General features: G+C 36.5%; 1 protein-coding gene across 4 annotated transcripts in view; it reads left to right on the top strand.

Moving 5' to 3' along the window:
- LOC586229 (glutathione hydrolase 2) overlaps window positions 1–18,361 on the top strand; it is a 34,925-nt gene extending 16,564 nt beyond the window's left edge. For 3 of the 4 annotated variants that reach the window (XM_030974091.1, XM_011664587.2, XM_011664600.2), the window contains exons 2-11: window positions 4,077–4,267; window positions 5,284–5,435; window positions 7,360–7,483; window positions 8,085–8,152; window positions 8,801–8,874; window positions 9,756–9,940; window positions 10,723–11,192; window positions 12,621–12,744; window positions 13,089–13,329; window positions 13,915–18,361. In XM_030974091.1, the coding sequence (XP_030829951.1) occupies window positions 4,077–4,267; window positions 5,284–5,435; window positions 7,360–7,483; window positions 8,085–8,152; window positions 8,801–8,874; window positions 9,756–9,940; window positions 10,723–11,192; window positions 12,621–12,744; window positions 13,089–13,329; window positions 13,915–14,078 (1,793 nt within the window). In that variant the 3' untranslated portion in view covers window positions 14,079–18,361. Of the gene's footprint in view, window positions 1–942; window positions 2,342–4,076; window positions 4,268–5,283; window positions 5,436–7,359; window positions 7,484–8,084; window positions 8,153–8,800; window positions 8,875–9,755; window positions 9,941–10,722; window positions 11,193–12,620; window positions 12,745–13,088; window positions 13,330–13,914 lie in introns of those variants that run through there. The other variant, XM_786020.5, reaches the window with a different exon arrangement.
- Window positions 18,362–19,551: the final 1,190 nt, after the last annotated feature.

Raw genomic sequence — 19,551 nt, forward strand, 5'->3', positions numbered from 1 at the left:
AAAAAATAAATAAATAAATAAACATAAAAATAAAATAAAAAATAAAATAAAATAAAATAAATAAATAAATAAATAAATAAATAAAAAAAAATTAAAAAATTAAAAAATGTTGGACTTTCTGTTGGTAACATTGTTAGGCAAATGTTGCAGCAAATTTTGAAGGATTTTGTTGGAAACCAATTATTTTACACTCTGCACTTATTTTGAACAAGAGCCACTTCATACCATCTGTAATCAGTTATAACTACTGTATCATTCTTATATGATAGGTATTTCATCCTCATATCATGTCATAAAAGAAAAATTTACTTTCCACTGGTTTTGTTGTTTGTGAAAAAAGTTAATCTGAAATTCTGAATATGGAGTATTTTTTCTAAAACTTTTGGTCCTTTCTTTTGAAGGGACACCCATATTAATATTATTGTATTGTTCTGGTGTTCAAATATCTTTGTGATATAGCAAAGATTTTTTTTTAATGCTAACGTTTATGCCCATAAACAGAATTAAAAGACAAGTATTTCATAAGAGTTTGCCTTCTTCATGCTTTATTTAGGTAAAGCTTTTTGTTTTTATTCCTGTTTTGATATTTGAGGGAGAATCAAAATAATCTTTTCTAAGAAGAAGATGTTTTAGGGGCTCTTTGTTTCCTCTTATTTTACCTTTTGTGTTTCATTCAAGAGCTTAAATATTAAAAAAAACAATGTATTTCTGAGTCTATTCTCTCACTTTTACTTGATATTATTTTTGGAGGCCTATTGTATTCTTCATGTTTAGACACAGTCTTGCAATGTACACCATGAGGCATGCAATGACAGAACAGTGTGTTTGTTGAGGTCTCGAGCTCTCCTTTAGTGATGCATCAGCCCGTAGCATCTATTGTTTCTTATCCCTATTGACTGCATATTAGAGCACTGAATATCGCCTCCCTACTGCAAATTCCCTCATTGAGCATTGCAGAACATGTTACATCCACTGTAGTGGGGAGTGAGAGAAAGATATAAAGTGTGTTCATGCATTTTCCTTAGATCTGTTTTGCTCTGCATGATTTTCATGGGTGGAAATTCTTGTTGAGTCTCCTGTCTGTCAAGATGTGTTATGCACATTTGTTTCTGGATCACTGATCATATATTCTTGTGCTTCTTATAGTATGGATCAGTCACTGAGCATATTCTTGTACCTGTAGCCTTCATTGTTTGTGTCAGCTGATTTACTTGGTAGTGGCATTTTGGACGGATTAATCAACACCTATATAGCTTGACAACCCTTCTCGCTTGGTTCCTGATCAATGGGATATTGAGAAGCATCATCAAGAAAAAGACTTGACTTGTCCTCAAACAACCCGGTAGAACTACTTTTAATTGAAGGCATATTTACATCATTAGCAGGCCAATTAGCATACAGATACAAAATCCTCTCCTTGGGTATATCTTCCGAAAAGCATCATACTAGATAAAGATACAAGTCTTCTCTGTGTGATTCGACCATCATTCTGTGTTGATCATTCATTTAATGCACGGGAAGGACCCGGACACTATAGAGAAGTTCAGTGACCCACATTTATTTCCTGCCCTCTAGATAGATATCCAGATCGAACTACACACAAGGAAATATTATGTAAATCTCTGCTGGTACCTTGAGTAGAAGGTGGTCAACATAATTAAGAAGCCCTGCATGTACAGTTGTACGCCATAAACCCTATACACTTTTAATACTGTACTTCTTGCTCCTGTGCGTAGTCACAACACACTTGCTTGTTGCAACGACTGATTGAATGAGCAGCTCACTCAGAGCAGCTTCATCTAGGTGTTTTTAATCAATTTCTGCAGCCTCACATGTGCATTGTACATACACGTAAGAAGATGGTACATCGTGCATGCAAGATCTGCATCTCTCCTGTCGTGATAATATGTATATCGCTGTGAACTAATTTTGTGAGCCAGAGTTACGCTGCTATCTTCCATGCTAATTCTGTGATACCTAGGGATATACATGTATGATCTACTGTAGATCGAGCTTTGTGAAGCGTGATTTACTTCTTTTATGCAAGATTGTTAAGGAATTGGAAGAAATTCCCACAAATACTCTAGCTGCTCCCAGGATCATCTGTGATATCACCAGAGCAATAAGGAAAAGGAACAGTGATAAACAGACTGAAACATTTAAAGGTTGACATCAATTGATTGAATCTTGACTCGAGATACTATTTGAAGAAATTGTTGAGCAATTAACGATTAAGCCAGCATGGCAAGTGGTGGAGACCTAGGAATTCCGTCAGCTTCGTCATTCAATGATAGTACTAATGTAGATGTTTTGGATGTATGCATAGCACCTCCAAAACAAGGTATCTAATATGTATACATGTGTTATCTTTTTCATCATGCATTAAGACTTGTAAATATGATTATATACGTAAAATTGGTCCTGAAAGTTTATATATGTATACACAAGGCTGAAAAACATTTTACTCCCATTTTCACAACTGCACTCATAATTCCTATCAGGAGTCACATACATGTACATGTACTATTTATAAACACCTCAGAGTGATTAGTGATGTATATACATGTATGTACCGGTATGTATTAAACATTAAACAGAGACCAAACTTGTCCATCCGGCTTCCTGAAGTGAAAAGTTGACAGGAATGAGTGACGTTGTCATGCTTTTCTACCAGGTGTATGCCAACCTTCGGGTGCAATTTTTGTTTAAAGGTTTTAAGTGAATAGTAATTTTGTCTGTAACAAAATGTCCTACATGCATGCACACTAGCTGAGCCCTGTGTTATACGATGTATACAGAAAAGTGAAGCGCATTAAGCCACCGTGGTTTACTGCATCACATATAAATGGGACTTATCTAGAGCCACATTATTAATTTCCTGTTTCTCTTCATGCTAATTTCTTTTATCTGTTTATCTGTTTAACTACTTTTATGTAGTTGAGTGCATGGACAAAAACAATCTCATTGAGAACTTTTGTTAGATTTGAAACAGAAGCAGGTATATACATGTACATGTATGTATGCATGATCATTAGAGACAATAATTATTATTATTTTTTTTTTTTAGAAGTTTGGATGAGAATCTGAGAATAATGCATACTTTTTGCCTATTAAACCTCTAGATTGCTAATATACATGTACTCATCATTTACTAGTCAAGTTGCTACATGTACAGTACTATCTTACTCAGATGTGAATGTGGTATCTCATACACTGTATAGTGCATTCAGTGTGAATGTGGTATCTCATACACTGTATAGTGCATTCAGTGTGAATGTGGTATCTCATACACTGTATAGTGCATTCAGTTTGAATGTGGTATCTCATACATGTACACTGTATAGTGCATTCGGTGTGGAGGGTGAAAAATTAATAGGGCTACGGAATCCGAAAGAGTTGAAAATCATTGAAATTTCATTTCATATCAAATGAGAACATCCAATGACTTAAATCTAAAGTAATCTGTTGTTCCATACGCAGGGTGTGTGTGACAAAAAGATGCTGTCTCCATCTTGGATATATACACTTGGGACAACATCATTTCATACAAACTGAATCTTCTTGGACAAACTTACCCTTCTTAATCTCAAAGCTTGCTATTCACTGTGCTTTATAGGTAATGTTATGGTTCTTGTACTTAACAGACAAAAAAATGCTCTCATCGATCCAACAATTGGAGGGAGGGAGAGAGAGAGAAGAGGGAGGGGGGGGGGGGGGGGGGGGAGAGGGAGGAAAAAAAGAGGAGATAAAGAATGTTAAGTCATTTAAGCTCATTTAATGGTCCTTTGTGGTTTAATTCTTCAGACAAACTTGCCCTCATTATCCCAAAGCTTGCAACTGTAGGGAAAACATGTTCTCATCAGCTCATCTTATCATTCTTATATAAGTACATTTGCCACTCTCCACCCAGGTGTCAATGGGTACCTGATATGCTTGAGCACTAGTTACTTAGGCAGCTCGGTTATGACCAGGGTAATATGTGTAAAGCGCCATGAGCGTCAGAGCCTGACGTATATCGGCGCTATATAAATAACCTTATTATTATTATATTATTTATAACCTTTCATTCTTCACAGATAAACATGCCCTCATCAATCCCGAAGCAGCTAGCCCCAGGGAGAGAGCCCCATTGAAAGAAAATGAAGTTGTGCAACAGGAGATGATATGCGGTTACGATGGCCTGAGATTCATCGTGGTATCGTCCATCGTGTTTGCATTGGCTGTGACCGTAGGGTTAGTCGTATCCATCATCTCTGGACAGAGGCAGGTAAGAATTAATGATGGAAATTGGAACTTACTGCTTGCATATATATAAAGGAACTTGTCAGTAGACCTAAATCCCAAGGCAGCGTCTCACAAAACTATCAAAGTACAAGTCCAATGACATCCCATTGGAATGTGTGAACTAGTACTTTTGAAGGTTTCGTGAGAGGCTGCCCAATAGGTCAACTTCCCATTAGGCCGATGTCACAATAGACCGACGTCCCAGTAGATTGCCATTTTAGGAGACTGATGGTCTATGAGACCGACAACTCATGAGATTGATAGCCATGAGACTGATAGCCCATGAAACCGACAGCCGTATGACTAATAGATAGCCCATGAAACCGAAAGCCATGATACCGACAGCCATGCAACCGACAGCCCTTGAGACCGACAGCCCATGAGACTTACAGCCATGAGACGGGCAGCCATGAGACGGACAGCCATGAGACCGACAGCCCATGAGACGCACAACTCACGAGAGAACGATCTTGGTCAAGTGAACCCTCTGAAATGTTTTTGTCAGCAGGCCCATGGGACGTGACATGTCAGCCTCATGGATTATCAGTCTAGCGGACCGTTGGTCTCCTGGGCTGTTAGTCTTGTGAGCCGTCGACCTTTTGAGCTCTGAAATAACTTCTCAGAGGGCCTGTCAGATTAGATTTGTTAGTCTCATTTTATTGTAATTTTGTCATTTAAGCATATCTAACATATAAGCAGGACATGAAAAAAGATCACTCCACTGCACAAGTATTAGGTTAGAGATGCCAAATATTGAATAAAAGTTATTGGGAGGGGTCTTCATAAATATTCTTTATTTTACTGGGCTATGGGATTAGTATAATCGAAATTTGCCCAAGAACGAAAAAGGAAGACTTATTTTCAGTTAAAAGTAGTTAAAATGTTATTTATTTACCTTATGGCACATTTTGGGTCTCTTCATTGAACACATAATAAATTGGGTTTGTAAGTTACTTGTAACACAGGGACATCCCTTTGCTCTGTTCTTTTCATAATAAGATTTACCCCCATGGCGCCATAGCAACGGATGTTGCGGTGTGTTCAGACATAGGAGCAGACATGTTGAAACAAGGAGGGCATGCAGTCGATGCGGCGGTTGCAGCAGCGTTCTGTCTAGGAGTGGTACACGGTCACTACTCTGGATTAGGAGGGTAAGAATCGTGTGAAATTTGTGTGATTTAATACAATTTAATGCTTCAGCCTTTGTTATTAAAGTGCCTCGTTACGAATCACTCCATTCACCTGTAAAAAATAAATGTATTTTAGTAGTCGGAATGAAAATTGCAAGTATATGTTATGCAGGGCTCAATACTAACAGGCGCCTGGGACAAATGGGTTCCCAAAATCTCTGAATTTTGACGAAGGGATCATGTATAAAGACATTGAAGACTCAAATCTGAACCCCCTTTCAAAGAAGGTAGCATTAAGCATTATGTGTTGTCAGGTATTAAAGAGAAGCCATGACCTGGTGACATCCAATGTATGCAATTTACATTATGACTGTTGAAATACAATAATAAGTGAATGTAATAGTGAGAAACTGTCTAAATTTGGATATAATTGAAAATGGTCAATTGCTAAATATAACACTTTTTTTGTTGTAACTTTCACACATATTTCTGGCCCCCAAGCCAGCGTTTATAACCATTGATGCTATATCTTTATGCGGCCGAATCTGACTATGATTCACATGACATTGTACTTGTGAGGGTCATCTGAGTGCAGCCTGTTGTCTTTGATCATCATTAAGGTCACAAGTACAAGGTCCATTGTTTAATTTATACTGGGAATCTCGCTCAACAAGCCTAGCTTTTCTGAGATATCCTTTTTCCCCTCTCAGTTAATTAAGCAATATAAAATATTTTGTCTTATTCTCAAACTTAAATGTACTCTGTAAACTTATTTGATTACGAACATACTTGTCAGTATTTTGTTACTTGTATAATTAATTTGTTCTATTATATATTGTATTACTGTATTTTGTATGTCATTTAATTTGTGGATATTTGAGTGGAAAATAAATCAAATCAAATCAAATAAAAAAAAGTAAACACTACATGTAAGATATGTACCCTTGGTACAGATAATATCTGCTTTGTTATCAATTGATACAACCTTCACCCTTATGAACTTTCTGTTCAAAATGATGCTCAAACATGCGATTCGTCATACAATGTTCCTTTGTTCAATGTTTCTTGATATGATGTTCAGACTGTAACAAGTATGTAGGCCTAAAAAATGAGGGAACATCAGAGTTGATGCTTGGTACGACAGGTAATTTCTGTTCTTGTTACAATAAAAGCATTAAAAAATTTTAAAAATTTAAAAAATTTAAAAAATTTAAAAAAAAAAGTATGTAGGCCTATACCTATTTATCATATAGCTGTATGATTCTCATATGGCTATACAATGTATTTGGGTGCTCTGAATGCAGGATTACTTGTCTCTGCTCCTTTTAATGGACTTTGGGTAATAATAATAATACTAATATTCTGTGTTTATATAGCGCTCAATACATCAATCCAACAATGTGCCTAAGCGCTTTACAGATATATAATTACCCCGGTCATCGGATTCAGGCTTAACCGCACACAATGTATGCACATTTTCCACTGGGGAGCATTCCAGCCAGTCGCCATTTTACAAGCGCACACTTGCTTGTCCAACCATATGAACTTTCGCATCCTACCGGGTACCCATTTAACACCTGGGTGGAGAGTAGCAAGTGCAGGTTAATATCTTACCAAAGGATATTAGTGCCGTGTCGGGATTCGAACCCTCGACCTTCGCATCTACAGTCAAGCGCCTTAAACCACTCAACCACGACACTCCCACTTGTATCCCTGTTTTAAAGGATCACTTCGATCAATCGCATCTATGTGTACCTATAGGGGGACACTTTTTGCAAGGAAAATGAAAGAAAAACAATCAATAAATGCTGGTCTCTACTACAATGTTACAGCTCATTGTTAGGTTTGAAGACAGAAAAGCCACGAAATGAAATGAATTCAGTCTCCACACACATGTGGTCGAAAAGAACATTATGTTATTGTTTTCTTTTTCTTCTCTCTTCAGGGGAGGTTTTCTGCTGGTAGGAAACCCTATTTCCAATGACCTTGCCGGGTTTGACTTTAGAGAAACAGCTCCATCAGGTAGCAGTGCTAACATGTTTGCAAACAACCCACAAGCAGCTTTACAGGTGAGATATAGTCCAATGTAGATGTTAATCACCTTAACAAATTTCAAGTGTGTGCATGGATAGAAGGCACGGTTCCTCAGGCACAGCTCGTGCCAGGACCATACTAAAAAGGTCCTTTAAACATTAGTTCACTCGTGGTGTATGTGGCCTTAAGTGATAATGCACGACTAAAGCTACGGTCACAAAGGTTCATACGAACGATGCGTTCGTACAAATCTCTGTTTTTCCATTGTCTTCCCGAACTTTCATTGTCTGAAAATCATTCGTACGGCGTTTGTAGCATTTCGTAATGCCATTTGTGACTGAGGCTTTAGATCCATGTATGTGTATCTCTAGCACTTACAAACAAAAATAACACTCCACCCCAACACTAACTATGTGACTTAAAACTTCACAATTGATTATAGGGTTCAAACAAAATCAGTTGGAACTCAAATTAATTGATTCTACTGCATCTCAGGATATCATGTATGGAACAACAAATAGTGTTCTTTTAAAATTGAGTTTTACAAATTTTGCTGAAGTACGTGCCAGAAATTAAAACTTACAGGTTGTTATCTTGAAGGAAAATAAACATGGTTTATTTTTATGTTTGTTGTAGGGAGGTTTAGCAGTGGCTACACCAGGTGAATTGAGAGGATTAGAAGCAGCATGGAAACAGTATGGAAAGTGAGTATTACACTTTTCTTGCATTTTGGGGGTTTCTTTTGCAAATTTGGCTAACTCTCCACATAAGGTACCTTTTGAGATCATGATGAAGTGTGTTGAATTGTTTTGTACTGTAGTGTAGAATAAATGGAGAAAAAAAAATCTTGTCTTAAAGCTTTAGGAAATGTTATTGATGTTTATTAAGTGAAAAACCATATGTGAATTTTAAATCATTTCTTTTTGTACTGCTGAATGAGTAGCCCTAAATAATAAAAAAAATCTTCAAAATGGGACTGAATTTTTAACCTGTATTTCAAATTTTAAATAGTCCTTTCAATACTGTTGTGTCACAATAACTGTTTATTTTAATGTGACCAATTGGCAAAAAGTTCCTAATTGTGTCAAAATCATACATAATATATAGCACATTAAAAATAACCACCACTCTATTACTGCATAACTTGTACCATTAACGTTGGATATTTTTGAGGTACAGTGCACAGGGAAATGGTTGTTTCCTGACTCTTATTATCATTTCACATCTGTTACTTTGTATCAGAAATGGTCATTGGTCATACATAGAATCAACTCAGTGTGTGACTAAATATCTTAAAGATAGCATCATCTATTTGTATGATATATGCACATTTTGTAATTTCTGTGATGCAGGTTGTCATGGTCAGAATTAATAGAGCCATCGATAGAGCTGGCTGAGAATGGATTCAAAATTACACTGCAGCTTGGTAAGTATTAAAGGCATCCTCAACATCAAGTTGATCTAAATAAGCTATGCTACATGTTTGATAGAGTAAACATGCCATAACAGATATGCTCTAGCGACAATTGCTCCTTGCTTTCTTAAAGGGGAAGTCCACCCTGATATGAAGTTGTTATAAAGTTATTAAGATTTTAATAGAAGCAGAAAAATGAGAGGAACAGGTCAGTGAGAGATTGAGCAAAATCTGATTTAAAAAAAAAAGGAAATTATGAATTTTCAAAGTTGCGATCAATCAAATACAGATTGGCAACTCTGTGACGTTTCTTGCAAGGTCCTCTATGATTTGCTCTGTATTAAAACAAATCAGAAATGTATATTTTTTCAAATCATGCATGCACCCTAAATATATTCATTGCAAATATGTTTTTATATAGCTCCTGTATGAAACATATCTATTCCATCATCAATAACTAAAGAAAATGAAAGTTTATGGAATTTTCTGTACAAAGAAAATTGGAGAGTACCTCGCAAGACATATCAGTGTTGCCAATTTGTGTTTCACTGATGACAACTTTTAAAATTCATTACCTTCCTAGTTTTAAGCAAATGTTGGATCGCTGGTTCATGCGCTTGACTTCAAGTCAGAAAATATTAGTACTAAAAATGATGATGGCATTATGAAGTCGGTTGCCATAGGAGTATTACAATCGTATGCTTGATCCAATAACAGAAAATACAATAAACATGGGAATTGTCACTAGAACGTTCAATAAGCAGAAATAATATTGAGAAAAGTTGTGGAAACTTGGTGTTAAAGAAAGGCTTGACGCACATAACTTTGTAGTATTATACAGGAATGAATGGAGCATTCCTCATACAACTGTCCCTTTTCTTTCCTACATTTAGCTGCTGATATTAGCAATACAGATTTCTCAGGGATGTCTCAGTCGTTGCGTGACCTCTTCGAGGAGAAGAAGGTCAACGATACACTCCAGAGGCCATCCCTTGCCAGTCTCCTAAGGGACATCGCTGATAAAGGTTCAGAAGCACTCTACAGCAATGATACCATTGCACAAGAAATTGTCGATACGGTGAGAATCATTGAATATAATAATGATAATAATAGTACAGTTCTTATAAAGCACATAATACATTTAATATCTCTATGCGCTGTAGGAAAAATGAAAAAGAAGAAAGTAAATACTAGTAAGGACAAAGAAAATATACTGTATGGTAATATTCTACACAGCATGGTCAAATTCTACACAGAATATCATCCCTCAGATTAAAAGTTGCCTTTTTATGACAAGATGAAAGACTAGCTCTGTATAGTTCAAATCTAAGTGTATGATGTTCATGCAGGAATTATAACGTCTCAGAGCATAACCTTATCAATGGTTATGTGACACTCATCCCTCTCTTTGACTCTCTCTCTCTCCCTTTTTCTTGCCTTCTCCTGTTTGTCTCTTGAATTGATTATTGTTTTAAAACCTTGTATAGTCTTAGGAAGGATATCAAAATAGGATGTCAAATTTATAATACACTTTCCCCAGGACCTGGGTGTCTTTTGGACGCCAAAAGCCAAGTCACCCCTCTCGCTCAAAGCCTAAGCCTAGTTCCTTTGATACAGGTCCATGATTCTCTCTCTCTCTCTCTCTCGTTCTGTTATTTTATTCTTTGCCTCTCTGTTTCCAACTATCTCTCTCTCTCTTTCTCTCTCTCTCTCTGTCTCTCTGTCTCTCTGTCTCTCTCTCTCTGTCTCTCTCTGTCTCCCTCCCTCCGTCCCTCCCTCTCTCTCTCTCATCGTCTCTGTATCCCCTTTTAGCCTATGTATGTCCATCAATTTAATTTCTGTTTCTGGTTTTATACCCAGGTTGGAGGTAGTCGAGGCATCCTGAGCCTCCAGGACTTGCACGCCTACACCGCCCAGCCCGCCACGCCCATCCAGTCTTCCTATGACCTCCACCGCATCTTCAGCTTGCCCGCCCCCAGCTCCGGGCCCTCTATCCTCTCCTCCCTCCATGCCATGGCCGGTCTCAACATCTCCACCGACAACATCATCTCCCCATTAACCTACCACCAAGTCATCGAAATCTCAAAATTTGTCGCCGCCCTTGCGCGGCAGCTCGGCGACCCCCAGCAAACGCCCGAGAGTGCAAACCTGACGGAATCCATGCTGAGCGACAACACGACGGAGAAGATTTTGAAGATGGTTAATGGCACGGCAACATATGACTATCCGCATTATTTTGAAGGGGATGTCTTCCAACAGCTTTTTGCAACTCAGGCCACTACCTTGGTGTCTGTTACTGATGATAATAATAACATTGTGTCACTTACAAGGTAAGACCTGTGCCATTTTTTGTTTGAATATAGTCACAAATTTCCTTGATCATTCTCCCATGTATCGTGGTGTCGTGGACGAGTGGATATGTCACCGGACGGGGGATTACAAGGTCCACGGTTCAAATCCCACCGCGGCACTAATGTCCTTTGGCAAGACATTGATCTATATTTGCCACACTCCACCCAGGTGTTAAATGGGTACCCGGTAGGATGCGAAAGCTAATGTGCTTAGATTAGCAAGTGTGCACTTGTGAAAATGACGCCTGGCTGGAATGCTCCCCAGGGAGTGGAGAATGTGCATACATTGTGTGCGGGTAAGCCTTGAATCCGATGACCGGGGTAATAGTATATATATATCTGTAACGCGCTCTGATAGGACCCTCCTGAAAAAGCGCTATATAAGAAATAGTTATTATATCAAAAGCATGTCAGAGACTTCCTATTGGTCTAAACATTGTCTTAAATTTCCTGCATGTAATGATGAAATTTTATTTTTTATCAAAAAATTCTCCTGCTTATGGTGAAAACCCTCAACTGCTTCCAGTGCATGTATAACAATTGCTCTGAACTGGTTAAAAAAAATTAATTATATTCAAGGACTAGAACTTGCCGTTCTAAGCACTGATATTCTCTCGCGAAAGGAATATGAATTTGCCTTGGGAGTATTCCTACCATATGTACTCTCAGTACATATGGCAATTTCATCCAGTGGTTTTGGGAATCCTACAAGGTCCTTATACAGTGCGTCCCAGAAAAAACGAAACCGAGAAGTATCGATGTTTTATCATAACTTAATCACAACCATAATTAATGAATGATACATATTTGGAAAGCTGAGAGTGTCCTCTTTCAGTTGATGCTACTCAGATGATGCATATTTTTACGCATGAGTGATTAAAAGCAATTTGAAGGAAGGAAACCAAAAAGACATTTGGCGGGCGGTATCTGAATTTCGAAGAAAAATTCACATTTCTAGAAAGTTGAGTTTCTGCCCTTTCATATGACACCTCAATCAGGAAAAATGAGCGAGGAATAACAAAGTTCTGTTTGTATCATTCATTAATTATGGTTGTGATTAAGTTATGATAAAACATCGATACTTCTCGGTTTCGTTTTTTCTGGGATGCACTGTATATGTTGGTGGTATGGAGTTGCAGCTTTTGAATAATTAAGTAATATTGACTGCCTTCAGGGCAATACAACGTATATTCCCAATCCCTACTGTGGCTAAGATTAGACTAAAAACCAAGAGGAAATAAACAATTTCCACGATGCTTCGTAATGTATGGGACTCAAAATCACCAGGTATCTTGAACTTGCACTTTTTCACATTTCAATGTTTACAGCACCAAGAAAATATTGTGAAAGCTGTTCAGATTCCATGATTTACGTCATATTCTTTTGTCTTCCTGTCTTTTCCTGCAGTTCTCTCAATTCTCCATTTGGTTCTGGTTTGATGACGCCGTCTGGGATCATTCTCAACAATGCAATGAATAGCTTTAACTGGGATGGGAAATACCAGACACCAACAGATACAGTTGTTCCCGAGGTAAGGGTTGCAGAATAGAATAAATTTGTAAAGTAGTTGTTGATGAATTTTAGTATGTTTACTGCTAAAAGTGGAGACAGCAATTGAAGAAATGGGTGAAGTGTTTGGACCAAACTTTCACAGGTAGTCCCATCTACATTTTTGTGTGTTCAGTACAAGCATGTGATATGACCTTCAGCAAGAATAATTAAATTTGTTATCGTTTTCATGATTCCAGACGGATCATTTCACAATGTAATCGTATGACCAGAACCCAGCTCTATCTTTTACAGGTTAAATATGCGATAGAATGATAGCCAGGAAAGTGTACTTTCTAACATTCTCATACACATTTTTACCCACAGGCTAACGCTATATCACCAGGACGTCGACCGATGTCCAACATGGCTCCGTTTTTCTCGTGGAGCGATGAGAACCTTTGCCTCGCACGCTATGCAATCAGTGGTATAGGACTAACATCCATCCAGTCGGCCCCGATAGACATGGCACTGAAGCTCCTATCGTCAAACGCATCGCTCCTGAATGACGTGGAGAGTGGGGACAGGGTGTTTCCTTCGCTCTATGAAAACCTAGTTGAAGTAGAAGGTGAGATGATGCCATTAACATACCTGCCAACCCTTACGAATAATCCGGAATATCTTGGAAGAAATTCATGTTTAAAGCTTGGGTGATTTTCTAGAAGTTTGTAATATTTACCTAAGTAAAATTATGCGAATTGTGATTAGAAATCTAAATCAAGACATGTCGTTGGGTAATGCCTTTGCCAAGCTGGCTGTGTACGCATATAGTTAAGAGAAATATTCATGCAAGCATCAAGTATAAGTGTTTATTCCCTTTAAGGAGGTGAGGGTAGCAATAGGGTTTTAAGTTAGGCTTAGAGGTATGGTTCACTGGTGGGCATAGTGTTGGGTCCTGGATTGAAGTTACTGATTTGAATAATGTATGTAATTGACCGGAGAGCAATTATCGTCAGAGCCTGTGTTGTGGAACCTTAATGATCTGTCATTGTTTTAATTCCTGGATTTCTCTGGCGTCCTCATTACATTAAGTATACTGACATATTGATTTGTATTTTTGTTCTCAATTTTTAAAATGCTCATAATAAACTGGATCATACAACAGAAACAACAACATTTATCATATGTTCTCTCCATTTATTTCCTCCTTTAGATGGCCTAAGTCCTGCGATACGGAAAGGTTTAGAGGAGTTGGGACATGTTCTTCAAACAAGTAGCTCTCGTCTAGGTGTTGTCAACGTCGCATCAGAAGCCAAAGATAAATTCACAGCTCATTCTGACAGCAGAAGATTAGGAGCCCAAGCGTCTGTCTTTTAACCTTTGCTAATGACTGTTTGTACTAATGACTGTTTGTACCAATGACTCGCTCACACAAAGCGCGCAAAATAGGCCGCCTCGTGGGTAGTATTCTAAATTGAATTATTTAGCTGGTGTATTGAAATAGCAGTGAAAATGTAACAATATATTTCATGACAGTAGTAAAAGATGAAAGGAAATTTAATTTATTACCTACTGAGCTTTCATTTCATATTTGCCAGAGATGGAAAAGTCGTAACTGCCGGATGTCTATACTTGTTTATAGATTTATTCTTTATTGTTGTTGTTTCAAAATGTGCTTATTTCTGATAGTCTTCATTTGTACAAAGCATAATTGATAATAAACAATAGTGGACACATTTTCAAAATACAAATTTTAACCATCACATCATGGTGACAATACGTGTATCAATTCTGAAAAGTATTGCTTTGAGCATATGTTATCTAAATGGGTTATTAGCAAAATCATTGAATTTATTGGTGAAATTGGGTACCGGTAACTATTTTCTTTCATTGAGATTTGATTTGAGATTGAAAAGGTTTTATTAATTGCACTTCGCAGCCAGATGGCTGAATTATGAACAATTTACATTGGCAATAAATTATAATACATACAAATGTGGTTTGACATTGTCACAGAGTATAATATACAGTGTATAACAAAATTCATAACAAAGTTCATAACTAATATGACTAAGGCAATAACAGGCAAATTAAGTCACGTTTAAAATATATTTTGTGAGGTGACACAAGAGTGGGTCAAAGGATGAGCAAGCAGGCCCTTTGCTCTTCAATACACGCTCTCATTCCTATACACACTCCTATTCTCACTCATGTACCTTGGACACTCTCATAAACACTCACATTTACACTCTTATACACACTCCCATGCACACTCCCATATACTAGCTAACAGTCTGCTCGCTCATCCTTGGACTTCTCTTGTGTCAAGGAGTGTCGGGTATTTAAAAAAAATAAACAACAAAACAAGTAAGCTCCTTCCTGACTTTCGTACATTGGGGAGAAAAAAGCAAATGAATTAAAAACTTGAACACCATCTGATCTGAATTGCCATGTCATGATTGCTACAAAGCCTTATCACTATTCAATGTACATTTTAAAAAGATGTTACAAGTAATTATGGAAGCATAAAATTTAAAATTTTAAATGCGGAATGTAAAATTGAGTACCAGTTAATTGAGTACTAGCTAAATGGGATCTATGCATCCGATTTGCATAATCAAAGCTGTGTGTGATTGTTCATTGTTGTTGCAATACAAAAAAGGAGAGAATCCCTAATATATAATTCACATTACACTATGGGGTATTACAAAAAAATGATATTTATCTTTATGGTACTACCCAAAAAGTTATGTATATTATCAGGGTTCAACTAATAAACTCTTCTTATACAATTTCCTTAAATATAGGGCAATTTAGAGAAAGCAGCGCCTGCTGAAGACACAAATGTTGCTTGCCAGAACGGAAAGAAAATATCTTTTCATTTGTTAAATTGTTATTTTGTTAAGAAATTACAAGGTATGTGTAAATCATATTGCCAACTGCCCACAAGGAATCCATGACTGCCATTGAAAATGCAATGAATCATGAATGCATAGCTGTTTACTGCTTGAAAGCTGGAACAATTGAAATTTGAGATCATCTTATTTCTTACCAATTAATTTAGGAATTCTGATTGTGTTGAAATCTGATAATACATGTATATATACATGGAGAGTCTGTGTATCATTTTATGCAATATGGTATACATGTATTTCTATCTGTTTATCTTTCTAAAGGTTCATTTTCAAGTCAAGTTGCTGAATTTCATGTTGCTGTTTTTTACGATTCATTCATATGTCATGTTTGTGTTTAGCCCTCATTCCAAACCCATCTATCCATTCCATATGAGAATGCTAGGGTTGTTTATTTTAATCAAACATGTCTTTCTGTTTGTTTTTTTTAATGCAGGATGGTAAAGTGTCCCCTACAGTGGTGTGATTATTATTATGTGAGGTGGGCAATATGCTATAACACTACCAATGTCTTATGAATGTTGTTTACGTTGATGATGAACAAAATAGAGTTTTATCCTGATGCAATGCTGGTATGCAATTCAACCATGTGCATTAGTAATCAAGTTATGGTATTCTGCTAGAGAAGCAAAGAACATCGGAAATATTCTGTGACAAAATAGAAATATATATAATTGATGTATATTATTTTTTAAGCATTGATTAGATGGTGCAATTGTGAAGGTAATATATAGTTTGCTGGCTCAAATTCTTAAAAGTCACTATGGGGTCTGAACGGCTTGTGCCTGAGACTACCCAAATAGGCTTATGTCACTATGAATATGATGGACAAAGAAATATGCATGTGACACCTGTTCTACACATTTTTACATAATAGCAGTGAAGGGATGTTTCTTTGTCTACCACAGCAATTGTTGAGGGTAGAATGAGGAACTGTATATTTTGTCCGCTTTCTTTGTCCGTCATGTTCATAGTGTGTACTGTAACCATTCAGGGACTGACAAAAGGTTACTGTGTACATACGAGCCTCCACAATAGGATTCTAATCGTGTTCATTATAATCACTTTTCTACTTCTTTGCTCGTATAGTTTGAGATCATTATACACCAAGATATAGACCTATGTCATAATGTATGGACAGCGAATTGAGATGATATTTATCCGTCTGTGCAATGGGAGTTGCATTATCTGGTGAATGGACACGGTGGCATTGTTTCATGAAAATCATCAAAAGTACAGGTTCCAAAACCTTGTCCTTAATTCCTCTAAATGCCTGATAAGCGGGCTCTTTGATGAAAGAACATATGAACAGCCTTTATGCCTCAAGTCACACCTTTGCATATTTAGCTTGCACATTGCTGCATATTTATGCAAGCCGTTTTAACATTTATTCCTTTTTCTTGATATAAAAAAATTAATTCCTGATATCAGGAAATGATTTTCTGTTGTAAAGCAATGGTAATTCTTTATATCAAGTATTTGATTTTTTTTTATATCAAGAACTCATTTCTCTATGTCAAGAATTTGATTTTTGATATCAAGAAATAGGAATAAATGTTAAAACGGCTTGCCATAAATATGCAGCAATATGCAAGCCAAATATGCAAAGGTGTGACTGAGGCATTAGACGGTTTCCTGAAACAATGCCCTTGATAAACACAATGGAGACTTATTTGTCTGCTGAGAGCCAGAAGGGCTTTGATTCTAGGTGTAACATGTTTGGTTAACACCCTTCTGGCTCTCAGTAGATGACTTTGATCATATCTTATTAGAATGTGGGAGTTTATGACCTTGTTATCCTTGATAACCACAGGGTAAACTTCTTAGTTTTTATTTGGAATTTCACTTTTCATTGTAAATTTTTTTTTTATGTTAGACACATTCCTTAGGTTAAAGCTTTCAATTTTGTATCATTTAATTTTATATGGAGAATCGTGAAATATTGTGATTACATTAAATTCAAGTGTCCATCCTTTCAGATCAATAACTTCTTTTTTATAAACTTACCAATAATTTATTTACAGTGTACCGGTAGTAATAATTAGTGTGTACCGATACTTATTATTACTTTTTATGTCATGAAGCTCTTCATATGAAAATGTTTTTGCATATAAATCTGTATTGCTATTCAATGTTTGCAATAACTGAATTGAATTATGGCTGAATGAAGATTGTTTTTTTTAATAACTTCACAGATGTTTTCATTAATCCAGATTTTATTCAATGAATTTGCATTTTAGTGTAGGACAACTATGTATTAGAAAATGGACAACATGACAATATTTTCTTGTCAGTTTTTATAAGAGTGACATAATTTACCAGAAAGCAGCATTTGTCAATGGTTATAAGTTTTTACTCTGGGATTTATTTTCATTTTGGGAGCGAAAGAAATAGAAATCGGAATTGCATACAAATATGATTGATCATTCCAAGTTACCATTGGTTATTTAAGTACTCTTACAATGCTTTCATTAATATTTTATGTTATCTGTTGATATGAGTAGAAGGCTTGACAATGTTATCAAAGTGTTCCGTTTTTGTTTTGTTCTGATACATTATTGTGTGAAGGCACAGATGGAGAAGAGTAGTTACAGTATATATCCTAAATTATTGAGGTTCTAGGGGTCCTAATATGGATTATTGTATTGGAATAGCTATTTATATGTTAATATTTGCAAATTTACTTACAAAATATATTGTAATTCCCTGGATGATGGAATTGGTAATAAACAATTTAAATGAATTGAATCGAGCTGTCTGCATTTTGGTTTCTATTTTTTGGTTTCAATTGCTGTATTTGGAACGTTCCATTGTGGTTGATTTTTGTATCAATTTACTTAGTCCCATCTTCTTCTTATCCTTCACATTCCACAATTAATATCTTTCCCTTTCTTTTCCCCCACTATTTTGTATTCTTATTCTATCTTGTTCTCCAAACCCAAGACTCATATACATTCCCACTACCTTTCTCCCCTCCCCCTTCTCCCATTTCCCCTCTCTCTCTCTCTCTCTCTCTCTTGTTCTCTCTCTCTCTCTTTATCTTTTTTTTCTTCTCTCTCTCTCTCTCTCTCTCTCTCTCTCTCTCTTTCTCTCCCATCTATGTGTCGCCCCCTTACTTTTTCTCCCTCTCCTGCCTACTCTCTCCCTTTCTACTTTTATGTTAAGGGGAATCCTATCTATAAAAATTGTAGATGTTTGACAGCTGTAAAAATTAAGTACATGATGAAAGTTTGAAGGATAATTATTTGAAAAATGATAAACTTTGATATTGACAAGACAATATATTTGAATGGGGAGCTCCTTATTTTGTTTTAAAATATGTATGTCATTAAGCTTGCCCCCTCTCCCACCCTCTTTTTGGCTCGCTTGCTTGCTTAGGAGTCAGTCAGGACTTGTTTAGACTTGTACCCACCCCACCCCAAGAATTCTGGATCCACCATTTTGTTGCTCGGTTTGATTAAACTTCTGGGTGAAATTTTAAAAAATACATGTAGCATGTCAATCTTAACAAAATATATCAAGAATTTTAAAAGACAGCTTGATAGTTTTATAAATATTGTCATTGTGTTATGAATTGTAATCTTGACCTAACATACTGTAGATACTTTGTTACTGAAGGTCATACCAATTTTATCCACGATTCATTCCAAACATAATTTTTATTCCAAATTATACAATATACTACTTGCTTTCTTTTCAATGGACAGATTTTTACAATAATTGTACCAAATTGTATAGCTTTCTCTCTTTCTCTCTCTCTCTCTCTCTCTCCATCCATCCATCTCTCAGCTTTCTCATCTCACGTAGGGATAGGCTTTTACGTTTTTGAAGTCATGTTAAAGAGCATAATAATTATTCCTTCTGCTTTCAAGAGAAATTACTTTTACATCATTTGCATTACCATTCAAGCCTCACATTATTCCTATCATTCACTGTTG

This window comes from Strongylocentrotus purpuratus, unplaced genomic scaffold, assembly GCF_000002235.5.
Source record: "Strongylocentrotus purpuratus isolate Spur 01 unplaced genomic scaffold, Spur_5.0 spur5_scaffold_7, whole genome shotgun sequence".
Lineage (NCBI taxonomy): Eukaryota > Metazoa > Echinodermata > Echinoidea > Camarodonta > Strongylocentrotidae > Strongylocentrotus > Strongylocentrotus purpuratus.